Source organism: Ailuropoda melanoleuca, chromosome 13, assembly GCF_002007445.2.
Source record: "Ailuropoda melanoleuca isolate Jingjing chromosome 13, ASM200744v2, whole genome shotgun sequence".
NCBI lineage: Eukaryota > Metazoa > Chordata > Mammalia > Carnivora > Ursidae > Ailuropoda > Ailuropoda melanoleuca.
Window position 1 is genome coordinate 30,634,348 of NC_048230.1, and position 13,870 is coordinate 30,648,217.

General features: G+C 52.2%; 1 protein-coding gene across 5 annotated transcripts in view; it reads left to right on the top strand.

The window, feature by feature from the left end:
- Nucleotides 1-7,244, top strand: part of LOC100464084 (angiotensin-converting enzyme) — a 39,433-nt gene extending 32,189 nt beyond the window's left edge. For 3 of the 5 annotated variants that reach the window (XM_034641090.1, XM_034641089.1, XM_034641091.1), the window contains 9 exons: nt 31-222; nt 1,339-1,436; nt 1,640-1,812; nt 3,258-3,481; nt 3,779-3,923; nt 4,254-4,352; nt 5,909-6,031; nt 6,392-6,579; nt 6,724-6,953. In XM_034641090.1, the coding sequence (XP_034496981.1) occupies nt 31-222; nt 1,339-1,436; nt 1,640-1,812; nt 3,258-3,481; nt 3,779-3,923; nt 4,254-4,352; nt 5,909-6,031; nt 6,392-6,579; nt 6,724-6,953 (1,472 nt within the window). Of the gene's footprint in view, nt 1-30; nt 223-1,338; nt 1,437-1,639; nt 1,813-3,257; nt 3,482-3,778; nt 3,924-4,253; nt 4,353-5,908; nt 6,032-6,391; nt 6,580-6,723 lie in introns of all 5 variants that reach the window. The other 2 variants (XM_034641092.1, XM_034641093.1) reach the window with 2 other exon arrangements.
- Nucleotides 7,245-13,870: the final 6,626 nt, after the last annotated feature.

Sequence of the window (13,870 nt, forward strand, 5' to 3'; positions counted from 1 at the left end):
CTCAGGGAATGGTGGGTGTCCCTTCTGCAGGCTACGAAGATGCAGGGGACTCCTGGAGAGACATGTACGAGATGCCGTCCCTGGAGCAAGATCTGGAGCAGCTGTTCCAGGAGCTGCAGCCGCTCTACTTGAACCTGCACGCCTACGTGCGCCGCGCCCTGCACCGCCACTATGGGCCCCAGCACATCAACCTGGAGGGCCCCATTCCCGCCCACCTGCTGGGTGAGGACTAGTGGGCGGGGTGGGTGGGGAACAGACGCCCTACAGGGAGGGTGGGGCCAGTGCAGTTTGGGGGGCAGAGGTCTGGCTGGGAGGGGTCTTCAGACTGCGCATCAGGTGGAGAGAGTGAAGATTTGAGGCTGAGGGAATGTGGCTGGGGCTGGGGTGGGGTGGCTGCTGGGTGTGGGGAGACGAAGCCTCTGCTAGCCTTGAGCACCCCATTTGCTCCGGAGCCACATGGTACAGATCACAGGATGGGGCAGTGGAGGAATTCATAATACTGTTGCGGGAGACCGTATCACCCACCCCCGCTCAAGGCGGCATGTGAGGAAGGGGCTGGGAGTGAGAACGGAGGCCTCCCCGAGAGGCGGTCCGTGAGCAGAGCCTTGAAAGATGAGAGGGGCTCCCACAGATGGAAAAAGTAGCAGTAGGGAGAAGGGCGAACAATGCTCAGGCTAAGGGGACTTAGGAGCACAGAGGACAATTGGAGAGTGGAGATCCATCCCCGCTTTTGGTCCCTCGTGTTTTCAGGGCTTGTAAACTCAGATGCCCTGAACACAGGAAGTAGGCAGTGGAAGACAGTGAGAGATGGCGGGGAGGGGAGCAAAGCAGAGGTTCCCAGGTTCCTGTCCCCATCCAGCCACTGAGAACACAGCCCTGGGGAGTTTGTTGCTGTGAGCAGAGACTCCAGACAAGGCCACAGACCATTTGCCCATCATGAGGGAGGCCCCAGAAGCTCAGCCAGGTTTGGGGACCTTGTAGCCCAAGAGTCCAGCCATCCTTGATCCCACTCTGGTGAGAATAGGAATATCAGAGTGGACATCAGCTTGATGACTGAGAAACACGGACCCCAAAGGGGAGGCACCATGCCCAAGTGGCCCCGGGAGTGGGGGGTGCGGGCGGAGCTGGGGCTTAGAACTCAGACCTGGGCACTCAGAGCAGGTAATGGCCTGGTGGGCTGGATGCACAGGCTGAAGACAATGTGTGTGGAATGCCCGGCACAGTTTGCGAACAGTAGGTGCTCAAGACACACCGTTTCCATGGGTGATGGTGCTGAGTCTAAGAAATAACATCTGTCTCTTCTCTCTCTCTGCCTTCTCTTCCCCTACTTGCCTCCAGGGAACATGTGGGCTCAGACCTGGTCCAACATCTATGACTTGGTGGTGCCCTTCCCTTCAGCCCCCAAGATAGATGCCACAGACGCCATGATAAAGCAGGTGCGCACTGGGCCCCTCGTCACACTTCTGCTCCTCCTGGGCAGCCCCAGGCACAGGGGAGGAGAGACCTCTCCCTCAATGGGAGAGGGCCCTTTAATTCGGGAATTCACTCTGGCTTGGCCCTCTCCCAACCCCCACCCTGACTGCAGCACACAGTCTGTCCCCTTAGTCCCCAGTTTTGGCAGAGCTCCCTCTGCTTATAGGGCTGGACACCCAAAAGGATGTTTGAAGAAGCAGACAATTTCTTCACCTCCCTGGGGCTGTTGCCCGTGCCCTTTGAGTTCTGGAACAAGTCAATGCTGGAGAAGCCAACCGATGGGCGAGAAGTAGTGTGCCATGCCTCTGCCTGGGACTTCTACAATGGCAAGGACTTCAGGTGTGTCCAGGTAGCAGCCAGGGGACCGTACCCTGAGCCCAGTAGGCAAGGAGATGAGCCAAGTAAAGGTTCTAGTATTGTTCCCTCAGCCAGAGCGAGCAGAAACAATCACAGGGACCAGAGCTTAGTAGGGAGGGTCAAGAGCATTGAGCCCGACCCCAGCTTGGCCATTGGTTTCTGGCAGCAGAACTTTGTCTACCAGGCGAGGGTCTTCTCAGGCACTGACCAATCCTGAGTGTGAGCACTGTGTGAGCTGTCCAGGCTTCCCTCCCTCTGGGGTGGCCCCTGCATAGAGCAGGCCATCTGCCTGGCCACGTGTCCCTTGACACCGAGAGGTGGCTGAGGACACTGGGGGCTTCACACAGGTCCACCACTGGCAGAGGCTCAGGAGCTGTTTTCATCGGGGCATAACAAACCACTCCAAAACTTAGTGGTATAAGACAACCTTCATTTATGTTCGTGATTTTATTGGTCAGGAGTGCAGGCAACGCGCAGTGGACATGGCTTGCTCCTGCTGCGCAGTGATGGAGACCTCAGCTGGGGTAGCTCTGATGGCTGGAGATGGTGGTGTGGGGACTTGGTTCTGGCTCTCGGTCGGGTTCCTCAGTTTTTTCCATGTGGCACTTGCTGGGGCAGGAGGGGTCTCGTAAGAATGGACACAGAGAGGCTAGAACAAACCAGCCAGGGTTCACCGGATTGCCTGTACTTGGGCCCCTCCTTCAAAGGCATGAGGACTGCAAAGGCTAGATGTAGACAGAATCAAGAGAGGAGAGCCCTTTTGGGGGTCTTCCCTTGTATGGGGAGTCATAGGAGAAAGAGGACAGACCCCAACCTCAGTGTAACCAGGATGCTGGGAAGCTCTTCTGCCCCCAATACAATGACAGAAAAACGGGGTCAGCTGAACTGAAGGGCTCTGGTTAGATCCAAGGGAGAATTTCACTGGTTCACAAAAGAGAATGAGGAAAGATGAAGAGGGAGGTTGGACAGCTCCGTGGATGACATTTCAGCCCTAGCCACAGACACCCTGGGGTGAATACGTATGCTGGTGTTGAGCACACGGGTTGCAGAATAGTTCAGAGTAACTGTTGTTTCCTTCAGGAAGCCTAAGTCTTGGAAGAGGCAAGATGTGTGCATGAAAAACCACAGGACCCACATTCTAGAAAGTCCTGCAAAATCATAGCTGAGCGTCCCAATGCCTCTAGAGCAAGTACTTAGCACAGTTAGAAAGCATCGTGGCAGTGAGGGCTGGAGTTATTCAGGGAAGTTGGAGGCAGAGAGATGGCCTGAATGTCCAACCTTCAGATTCCCTCTTTCTCAGGCTTACTCCATGCCTCCTTTGGTTTTCCTTCCCATAATGCTGTGTTCCGTGCATCGAGCATTGATGGGCGTCTTCTTTGTATGCAGTAAGGACAGTATGTCCCTTTGTCCCGCTCCCCGCATTCCAGGATCAAGCAGTGCACCACGGTGAACATGGAGGACCTGGTGGTGGCCCATCACGAAATGGGCCACATACAGTATTTCATGCAGTACAAGGACTTGCCTGTGACCTTCCGGGAGGGTGCCAACCCTGGCTTTCACGAGGCCATCGGCGATGTGCTAGCACTCTCCGTGTCTACCCCCAAGCACCTACACAGTATCAGCCTACTGAGTAGCGAGAGCGGCGGCTACGGTGAGAAGAAGGGGTGGTCCTGGTGGGCAGAGGGACTGAGAAGGGGCAGCGAGCTTGGGAGGCTGGGAGTGGGCTCACAGGCAGAGACTGGGACAGAACAATGGGGAACAAGGAGGCCAGCAGCAGGGTGAGCCGGGAGAATGGAACCCACAAACCAGCCCAAGAAGCAGGTTGCTAGACCCAGAGAGGCACAGCCTGCTCTTCTTTCCACCCGCTGCACCCCCGTCCTGGCTGAGCTGCTGGGACATGGCAGGAGGCAGGTAGAGATCTGATGGCCAGGCTCCCTTTCCTTGGCAGAGCAAGACATCAATTTTCTGATGAAGATGGCACTCGACAAGATCGCCTTTGTCCCCTTCAGCTACCTCGTCGACCAGTGGCGCTGGCGGGTATTCGATGGAAGCATCACCAAGGAGAACTACAACCAGGAGTGGTGGAACCTCAGGTTCTAGAATGTTCCTGTGAGGGTGTGGGTTGAGGGGGGTCTCCATCGGTGTCTGTGTCTGTGCATGTGGGGTGTGTGTGTAAGTGATGAGGGTATGTGTCTATGAACAACACATGGGTCATTTGTGTGTGTGTGTGTGTGTATGTGTGTGTGTGTGTGTCAGTGATGAGGTGCACAGGGGCTGATTGTCCATAGAGGTACAGCACACCAGAGTCTGGAGTGCCCAGTGTAGCTCCAGGAGCAAGGGCCACGCTTTACTTCAAAAACACCAACTCTTCTTGACTTGATTCTCCCCAGACCCTCCCTCCAACGTACCTTTCCCCTTGACAGGCTGAAGTACCAGGGCCTCTGCCCCCCAGTGGCCCGGTCTCAAGTTGACTTTGACCCAGGGGCCAAGTTCCACGTTCCTTCAAGTGTGCCTTATATCAGGTAAAGGGGAGGGAAGAGGCCATTCAGTATTCAAAGTGCCCTCGCTGCCCTGTGGGGAGCTACCTGTCTGGGTGACCTGGGGGGCCTGGCTGCAAGACACACTGCGCCTAGGTCACTCGCCTGAGACCAAGGCTCCCTGTTGTTTCACACTTTCGACATGAGAGCCTCTCCCCTCCAGGCAGTTGAAAACAGGAACTCTACTATAATTGGCTAATGGTTACAAAACTTTGGTTGGATAGTTAACGTTATTAACCATGACTTATGACCCTTGGCTAGATCATGACCTAAGCACTTTTTGTTTTTAAACAAGATTGTGATTCCTTTACTATATATTCAACATATTGCCTGTGATATAATTTGAGCTGTGCCTGGAAAAACCTTTCTACACTAAAACCAGGATTAGAGACCCAATAGGATCTGGGCCCTCCCTGGGAGGCAAGGGTCTGGAGAGTCCTCAAGGGTAGGGGTCCAGGTGTCTCTGAGCTGCAGCGAGCTCAGGCCACCCATGAGGCAAGGCAGTGGGCGGTGAGGGCTGCCCCAAGAGGGCTGTGGCCTCCCCTAGCCCTTGCCACCTGTAGTCCCAGGAAGCTCGGTGAGGGAGGGCTTGTGCTCACCGTGCCCGCTTTTCCACCCTAGCACCTGACATGATGTCTGCATATAGTCAAGACCTAATACATAAGTGTGGGGTGGGTGAATTGTATTCCCAGAGTCCGGGAAGGGAGAGAAAGCCTGCTCAGATGCTCCAGAGAGCAGCCATGGGCAGGAGATCAAGGGGACCCAAGGGCACCTCAGAACAGGCCCAACCTGGACAGTGCGTGAGGTTGACCTGAAAGGAGGGCCGCCGCCTGCCTTCTCCACTGGGTTCCGGCTTCCAGGCTGGCACTAGCTTTCCCACGGAAGCCAGGCCCAAGTGATGCTTAGCTTCTGAGCTTAGTGTAGATCGTTCTCCAGGCAGGGTTGGGTGAAGGAGACACATTCCAAATTCTGACCAGCAACCTTGGCAAAACACTTTTAAGAAATGCCAGGAAAGTCAGTGGCACATGCTTGTGCCCAGCATTCAAGGTGGGAGGCCTGCACTGCTGGTTTGGGACATTCTTAACCAAATGCGGAAAGGTTGCTCCGGCCTTGACGGGCAGATTTCTATCAGGGAATCCCTGCCATTTGGGATAAAGGATATCATTTGGGCTGGCTTCCTTGCCCAGACCACCCTGCCAGATGCACGTGACCCTTGAGAAAACACCTGACCTCTGCTTGCATATACCATGGGAACCGAGACCGCACTGTCTCAGAAGAAACCTGCCAAATCTTTGAAGGGCTCTGCCCTGACCCTCCTCACCCATGCGTGATCCCCAGAGCTCCTCAGAACAGGTCCTCCCGAGACATAGAGGAAGCCTGTCTGGTGGAAGGCATGGAACTGGGGCGCCTTGCTGACCCCTGCAGACCAGAGGGTGCACTCACCCTGACAGCCAGGCTGCAGAGGAAGGTAGGGGAGGCTGGGGCTCGGTGGCACAGGTCCCCAGCCACGCCACCCCATGTCACGCTTCCCTCCATGCCAGGTATTTCGTTGGCTTTGTCATTCAGTTCCAGTTCCATGAGGCTCTGTGTCAGGCGGCTGGCCACAAGGGCCCCTTGCACATGTGTGATATCTACCAATCTAAGGAGGCAGGGAAGCGCCTGGCGTGAGTCTTCTCTGGCTTTCTTCTGACCATTTTCTGCCCTCAAACCCCTCAGCTTTGAGGAGCCCGGTGGGGCTCTTCTGAGAACACCTGCCATTTGGGTGACTGCGCTGGGGATCCCAGGTGGAGCCTGTGCCAGGCCTCCATGGGCCATCCTAGTAGGGAACTAGAGCCCTCTGGGGCCTGGTCATCCCTCCCCTACCCCCACTTCTACCCCAGACCTGCCCAGGCTCTCCCAATCCCAAAGGAGGTTGAGGCTGGGAGGGGGGTGGAGGATGGAGAAGGGAATTAAGCCAGGGCAGGAGCACTGAGCCTCCCCGCCTCTCCTCCTGACTCAGTTTCCCTTCTTTGGTGCTCCCCCAGGGATGCCATGAAACTGGGCTTCAGTAAGCCATGGCCAGAAGCCATGAAGCTGATCACAGGCCAGTCCAACATGTCTGCATCCGCCATGATGAACTACTTCAAGCCGTTGCTGGACTGGCTCCTCACCGAGAACGGGAGGCACGGGGAGAAGCTGGGCTGGCCTCAGTACAACTGGACGCCAAACTCCGGTACTACTCCCTATCCCCCTCTGCCCCAGGCCAGCCCCCTCCCCAGTGCGGGCAGGCTGCAGTCCGAACACAGAGCCGGGCCGGGGAAGCCAGCCTGACCTGTCGGCCTGCCCACCGCCCGCTCTCCTTGCTTCCCCTGCCCAGCTCGCTCAGAAGGCCCCTTCCTGGGCACCGGCCGCGTCAACTTCCTGGGCCTGGACCTGGAGGAGCAGCAGGCCCGCGTGGGCCAGTGGGTGCTGCTCTTCCTGGGCGTCGCCCTGCTGGTGGCCACCTTGGGCCTCACCCAACGGCTCTTCAGCATCCGCCACCACAGCCTCCGCCGGCCCCACCGTGGGCCCCAGTTTGGCTCCGAGGTGGAGCTGAGACACTCCTGAGATGACCGGGTCGGGCTGGGCCTGCCAGGGAGCGTCCGCCGCCGAGAGACCAGACTGGGGGCACGGGGTCGTGGGCAGAGAACCCACCGCCCCTCTCACGGCTCACCCCAGCCCGCCCTCCTCCTCTCACCCTGTCCCTCCTCACCAAGCCTCGAATCCCATGCTGACAATCTGCCCTCCAGACCACAACCCCCCACGGCCCCTGCCCCCAAGTCCCCCGGGCAGCAGGCCGCCTAACATGGAGCCCCCTCCCAGTCTCTCTGTGAATACAATTAAAGGATCTGCCTCCCCCATCTGAGTCTGTGTCCCTCATGGGGAAGCCAGGGACAGGCACAGGGATGCTGTCCCGCCTCCTGGCAGTGAAGTGGGTCACTTCACTGGGCGTCTTCACCCTCCTCCAAGAAGAGCCTGGGAAAATGCCCCAGAGCTTTGGCCCCAGCACCCACCCCAGCCCAGGCAGTCAGCCAATGTCCCGCCATGGCAGGCGGCCCCTGCCAGCCTCGGCACCAACCCAAAGGGACTCTGGGAAGCAAAGGGAGAGCAGACATTCTGGGCTTCCGGCCTTGCATTCCCACATGCTTCAGCAGCCCTGCCCCAGCTGTTCCCATAAAATAACAGGTCCTTAAGATGGAAGGCTCCCGGCTATCCTCTGGTTCCCTGCGGGAGAAGCCTTGCACATGTCTGACTCACTGAGGGTGCAGAACCTCTCCCGCTCGTCACCTCAGGCCCCTGCCCGCACCAGCTCCGGGTCTACTTATGTGTGACTAGACAGAGCAGCTTGAGTATTGCCCATGGGGTCCAGGGCCAGATCCCTTCACCTCAGCTGGAGAGGGGCCCTGTATGCTGGAGCTTGGCAGGAGCTAATGCTCAGGGATGAAGGCCAGAGGCCACCCCTGCCCTCCCCCGAGCTCACGCTCTCACCCTGAGCCTTCCCTCAGAAAGCCAATGTGGGCTTGAGAGAGTAGAATTTGGAGGGACACTTCAGTAACTTTATCATAGAAAATTTGGAAAATATAGAAAACTATAAAGAGGATCGAAGCCCTTTATATGAACACCAAGAGATAAGCACTGTTGACAGCTGACTTTCCACTGTTTTTTCTCAGCACATATTTTAAATGAGATCCTCGTATACCGACAGTTGTGTATCCTTTTTCCAGTTAACATACAATCTATTTTTCAGATATTTAAATGCCAACTCTAGAACCTGGCCAAACGGAAAGTGGCAGTTTTCCAGGGCCGGAGACTCCCATTGTAAGCCTGGCCCCCTCTATCAGGACCCTGGGCCCAAAGCCTGTCCCCGGCTTTGCTAATGCCTTGACCCAAGCCAGGCCGAGACCCCACTAACTGTCCCCCAATATCCTTTAGTCCACAGTTTTTTTAGCCCCCAATCTCCAGCTGCCATGTGTGTCTGTGTCTGCGTGTGTTTGTGTGTTTGTGTGCACACGTGCGTTTGTGTGTGTGTGTGTGTGTGTGTTGTGCGTAGACGAGGTCATATGGGCCTGTTCCGTGGAGCAGGATGTGGAGCTTAGGTATTTTGGATATGCAAGCGGGTAGAAGTTTATGATTACTTAGGACAATGGAATTTATAAACACATCCTCTAAATAGTTCCAAGCCTTCTACCACCAATGACTTTTTAATGACTCTCCTCCCCAGCCCGATGTTTCAAAAGCTCCCTGTCTGCCAGACAAAGGTCATTGTCACAACACCCGGTTTCCTATCTTTGTGAGCACGGGGGTTCACACTGCCTGTCACAGCTGGTAGAACAGCATGAGGGCACCAGCATTCAACACCCAAAGGTCTGAGCCACAGACAGAGGACGAAGAAACTTAACATTGGGGTCAGCCTGACCAGCTTTATCCCCTAGACCTTTTGAAATATTAAAATTGCTTATAATCCTGTTGCTGCCTCTTCAGGTGAGGAGGGTAAGACTGGGTCTACCTGGAAGAAGGCAGAGGAAGTGGAGGACGTGACAGCAGAAAGAGAGGCCATTCTGGCATTTTCTACCAGTGGCCCTGAAGTCTGAGCCCTACCCTGTGTGGCACCTGCTAATGTCTGATGGCTGATCACTCCTCCATGACCAGCTCTTACCTACGAGGGCCAAAGGTGGGCACGGTCACTGGACAGTTTCTCTGATCTCTCAACACCCCTCTTGTCCCACCCTGACTCTAACATAAGTGAAGCCAGTGGCTTTGGATTAGGCCTGAGTCAAATCCTGCCTCTGTACTTACTACCTATGTGACCTGGAGAATTCCATTTTCTGAGCCTATAAAATGGTTCTTGCAAACCCTCTCGTGACTGCTGCAAAGATTAGGTGAGAGAATATGCAACTTCAAGTATACAGTTTCCTCTCTCAACAATGAATGCAGCACCTCCCCCAGTCACAGACTGTGAGAGCAGGAAAGTCAAGCAGAGATCAGTCCCTCACTGATGGATGGAGAAAAAGGTCCAGAGCAGCTTGCTGGTGACGGTTGAACGCTCACATCTCCCTCCGGTGCCTTCCAGGAGCTTTCTCATGGTTTCTGTACCATCGATGTCCCTGGGGTCCAATGAGCTTGTTCACTTGGGGATTTGGCTTGCTTCAATTCTGGAAATGAGGGCATCACCTCTTTGAATGTCACTCTCCCCCTCCTCTCCAGGCTTTTCTTCAGGACTCCTACCAGATGCTGTTCAGGGCTTTCTGTTTTGCCCTCTGTGTCTCCTAAATCCTTGCTCATAGTTCTCGTCTCTTTCTCCATCCTACATTCCAGGAGATTCCCCAGTCGTGTCTTCACAGGCCCCAGTTTCCCACTTCAGTCTGCTGCTTCACCTGTCCATAGGGATTTTCGTTGTTCCAATTTAATAACTACATTTTTCATTTTCTCATCTCCTTCAAATCTCCTGTGTGCTCACAAGAGCCCATTCTTGCTTCATGGATTCTATCCTTCTCTTATCTCTTTAAGATCTGCATTTTTTTTTAGGTTGTGGGAAAATGTACATACCATACTCGTCTTTAAGCAGGCAGTTCGGTGGCCTTGAGTACATTCACATTGTCCCGCAACCACCACCACCGTATCTGATCGAGACTTTTGACTTCGTGCCCCAAGTTGGAATTGCTCAATCACACGGTAAGCCTATAATTTTTTGAGGCACCACCATACTATTTTTCACGGTGGCTGCGGTATTTTATAGTCCCAGCAGCAATGCACGAGGCTTCCAGTTTTTCCACGTGTTGACCAACCGATGAGTTTTTCTGGGTGGTTTGGTAATAATCATCCTAGTGGGGTATCATGGTTTTGATTTGCCTTTCCCCAGTCATTAATGATATCGAGCATCTTTTCAAGTGCTTATTATCCGTTTATATCTCTTCTTTAGAGAGATGTCTATTCAAGTCCTTTGCCCCCCTCTGAATTGAGTTGTTTTTTTCATTGTTGAGTTTGGAAGTTCTTTATATATTCCAGTTATTAATCACTTGCCAGATATGTGATTTACAAACACTTTCTCCCATTCCGTGGGTTGCCTTTGTGCTCTGTTGTTAGTGTCCTTTGATGTGCAAAGGTTTTTAAAATTGATCAAATCCAGTTTGGTTTCCGTTGTCATTGTTGTCTGTGCTTTTGCTGTCCTATTCAAGATAGCACTGCCAAATCTCAGGTCAGGAAGATTTTCCCATATGATTTCTTCAAAGAGTTTCATGATCTTAGCTCTTATGTTTAGGTCTTTCATCCAGTTTCATTTAATCTTTCCATATGGTGTAAAGATCTATTTTTTAGTCCCTTTCAGATTGCTCCCAGACCCGTGCTTCCTCAGGTGTGTCTATCATTTAGCACAGGCTCTGGAGTCAGAGTGTCTGGCTTTGAGTCCCACCTCCACTATTTGCCGGCTGTGTCACTGTGAGCAAGTTCCTCAACCTCTCTGTGCCTCTGTTTCCTCATCGATAAAGTGGGAGTGTTGATCGCAGTACGTACCTCATGTATTTTTTATGAGAATTCATGTACTAAGAGCTCTCAAAGGGTCCCTAGCACCTGGAAAAGGGCTCAGAGGGGACTGGTGATCATTACTGACCTTCACGGCACTGCACTTTCTCTTGTACTTGGTCATCTTGACCTATGAGCTGTTTTCGGTGGGAACATTCTTCTGCAGGGTCCCATGCGCAAGGCATGTGCATGTGTTGTGAAGACGTCCCCAGGGTCGGTTTCACGGTTGCTTACTGCAGGGCTCCCTTAGAAAGGAAGCCATCTGCTGGCTCCCAGCTTGAAGAAGGATCAGCTCTCTCCTGGCAGGCAGCCATTCTGCCTGCTATGGGCATGGATGTGCTCTGACTTCCCACAGGGTTCCCACTAGTGATGGGCCCTGCATGAGCCCTCTTTGTTTCCCCAGCATCTGAAGAGTTCCCTTTCTTGCTTTCCATCTCACTCAGTATTTTGCATTTGAAAAAGCACTATTTAGGGGCACCTGGGTGACTCAGTCAGTTAGGCATCTGCCCTCGGCTCAGGTCACTCAGGTCGTGATCTCGGGGGTTCCGGGGATCAAGGCCTGCATCGGGCTCTCTGCTCATCGGGGAGTCTTCTTCTCCCTCTCACTCCCCCTCTGTGCTCTTGCTCTCTCTCACATAAATGAATAAAAATTTTAAAAACCACTATTTTTTAATCCCAAATAGCCAAAGCAATCTTGAGAAAGAATAAAGCTGGAGGCATCACACTTCCTGTCTTCAAACTATCTTCCAAAGTCATCATAATCAAAATAGTATGGTCTCAGCATAAAAACAGACGCATAGATCAATGGAACAGAATAGAGAGCTCAGAAATAAACCTACCCATATATGGTCAATATATTTATGACAAAGAAGCCAAGAATATGCAATGGGCAAAGGATAATTTCTTCAATAAATGGTGTTGGGGAAGCTGGACAGCCACATGCAAAAGAATGAAACTGGACCCTTATCTTACACCATACCAAAAAATCAACTGAAAAAGGATTAAAGACATGAACATAATTCCAGAAGACGTAGAACTCCTAGGAGAAAACATGGGTGACGAGCTCCTAACATTGGTCTTGGCAAGGATTTTTTGGATTTGACACCAAAAACAAAGACGACAAAAGTGAAAATCAACAGGTGGGATGACATCAGACTAAAAAGCTCTTGCACAGCAAAGTCAATCATCAACAAAATGAAAAAACCTACAGAATGGGAGCAAATATTTACACATTACATATCTGATAAGGGATTAATATCCAAAATATATAAAGAACTCATTCAACTCAAAACACACAAACACTCCAATTAAAAAATGAGCAGAGGAACTGGACAAACATTTTTCCAAAGACGACATACAGATGGCCAACAGGTACATGAAATGGTGCCCAACATCACTAGTCATCAGGGAAATGCAAATCAAAACCACAATTAAATAGCACTTCATGCCTGGTAGAATGGCTGTTACCAAAAAGACAAGAAATAACAGGTGCTGGCAAGGATGTGGAGAAAAGAGAACTCTTGTACACTCTTGGTAGGAGTGTAAATTGGCAGCCACTATAGAATATGGTATGGCAGTTCCTCAGAAAGTCAAAAATAGAACTACTGTCTGACCCAGCAATTCCACTTCTGGGTATTTATACCAAAAAAATGAAATCACTGTGTGGAAAAGATATCTGTACTCCCATGTTCACTGCAACATAATTTACAATAACCAAGACATGGAAACAACCTAAGTGTCTAATGACAGGTGAATGGATAATGAGAAGGTGGCAAAAAACTGAGCTCATAGACACAGAGAAGAGATTAGTGGTTGCCAGAAGCAGGGGTCGGAGGGTGGGCAAAAGGCATAAACTTCTTGTTATAAGATAAAGAAGTCCTGGGAAATGTAAGGTCCAGCATAATGACTATCCTTAACAACGACAAAATACTGTATTTTATCAAGCATGTCTACGTGCTTGAAGCAGAACTCAGTTGGCCCACTTACCCAGAAGTGTCACTAATTTTTTTCTTTGTGTTTTAAATAATCTTGATCATAGCATCATATTTGGAGGGTCATTTGGTCAGCTTCTCTGGTAAAGATGTCAGCTCGTGTGAAGAGGTGAAGCGTCTAGGAGGATATGGGTGCACCTGGGCCGAGCAGAGAGTGAAAGGAACAGAGAGTGGAGGGCATGTGAGTGTGGAGGAAAGTGAATCTGAGGAAGAAATCCCAAAGTGAGATAGATGAGCTCATCTCCCCCAGACTAAGTGTGTCAGGCTAGTGGGCAGTCGCCAAGGCTAGCAGAGAGCTGGGGTCCTGCCAGCTGGTGTTCAAACCAGGCTCAGGTACTCAGGGACATGTACCTTGAATGGAAGGTGCCAGCCACACATTCCCCACAGCCCTCACAGCCCTCTACCTTCTGTGCTTCCTCCTGACTGCAAACTCATAGCATCAGGCCATCCCTGGGGAAACAGATATAAAGACAAGGGGAAGGGAGGAAGGGTCCTGCATCGCCCTAGGAATGATTACACATCCCATACGAGAGAAGGAGGCCAAAAATGAGAACATAAGAGGTTAAGTCAGAAGAACAGGGAGAGACAACTGCGCTTCTAGATTCCAGAGACCCAGAGATGTCACTTCCGTACATCTATCCATCCACTCATCCATTCACCCATCATCCTACCCACCTTCTCAGTGGTGATGCCAGTCTGTGGAGAGCAAGGGTCTCAACAATCCCTGGCCAAGGTCCAAGGGTGGTTCCAATGCCAAGGCAAAGTGACCAAGTAGACCGGAATAAACTTTGGCCTAAAAATCAAGAGCCCTGATTCTCTTCTTGGCTTTGCTACTAACAAGCTATGTGAACCACGTCATGTGGCTTGACCTCAGTCTCCTCACCTATAAAATGGGAACAGTTGGACCAGAAGGTGGGTGGGGGCTTTCCAGTTCTGACATTACATGGCTAACCCTTCAGCCCTTGATGTCACAAT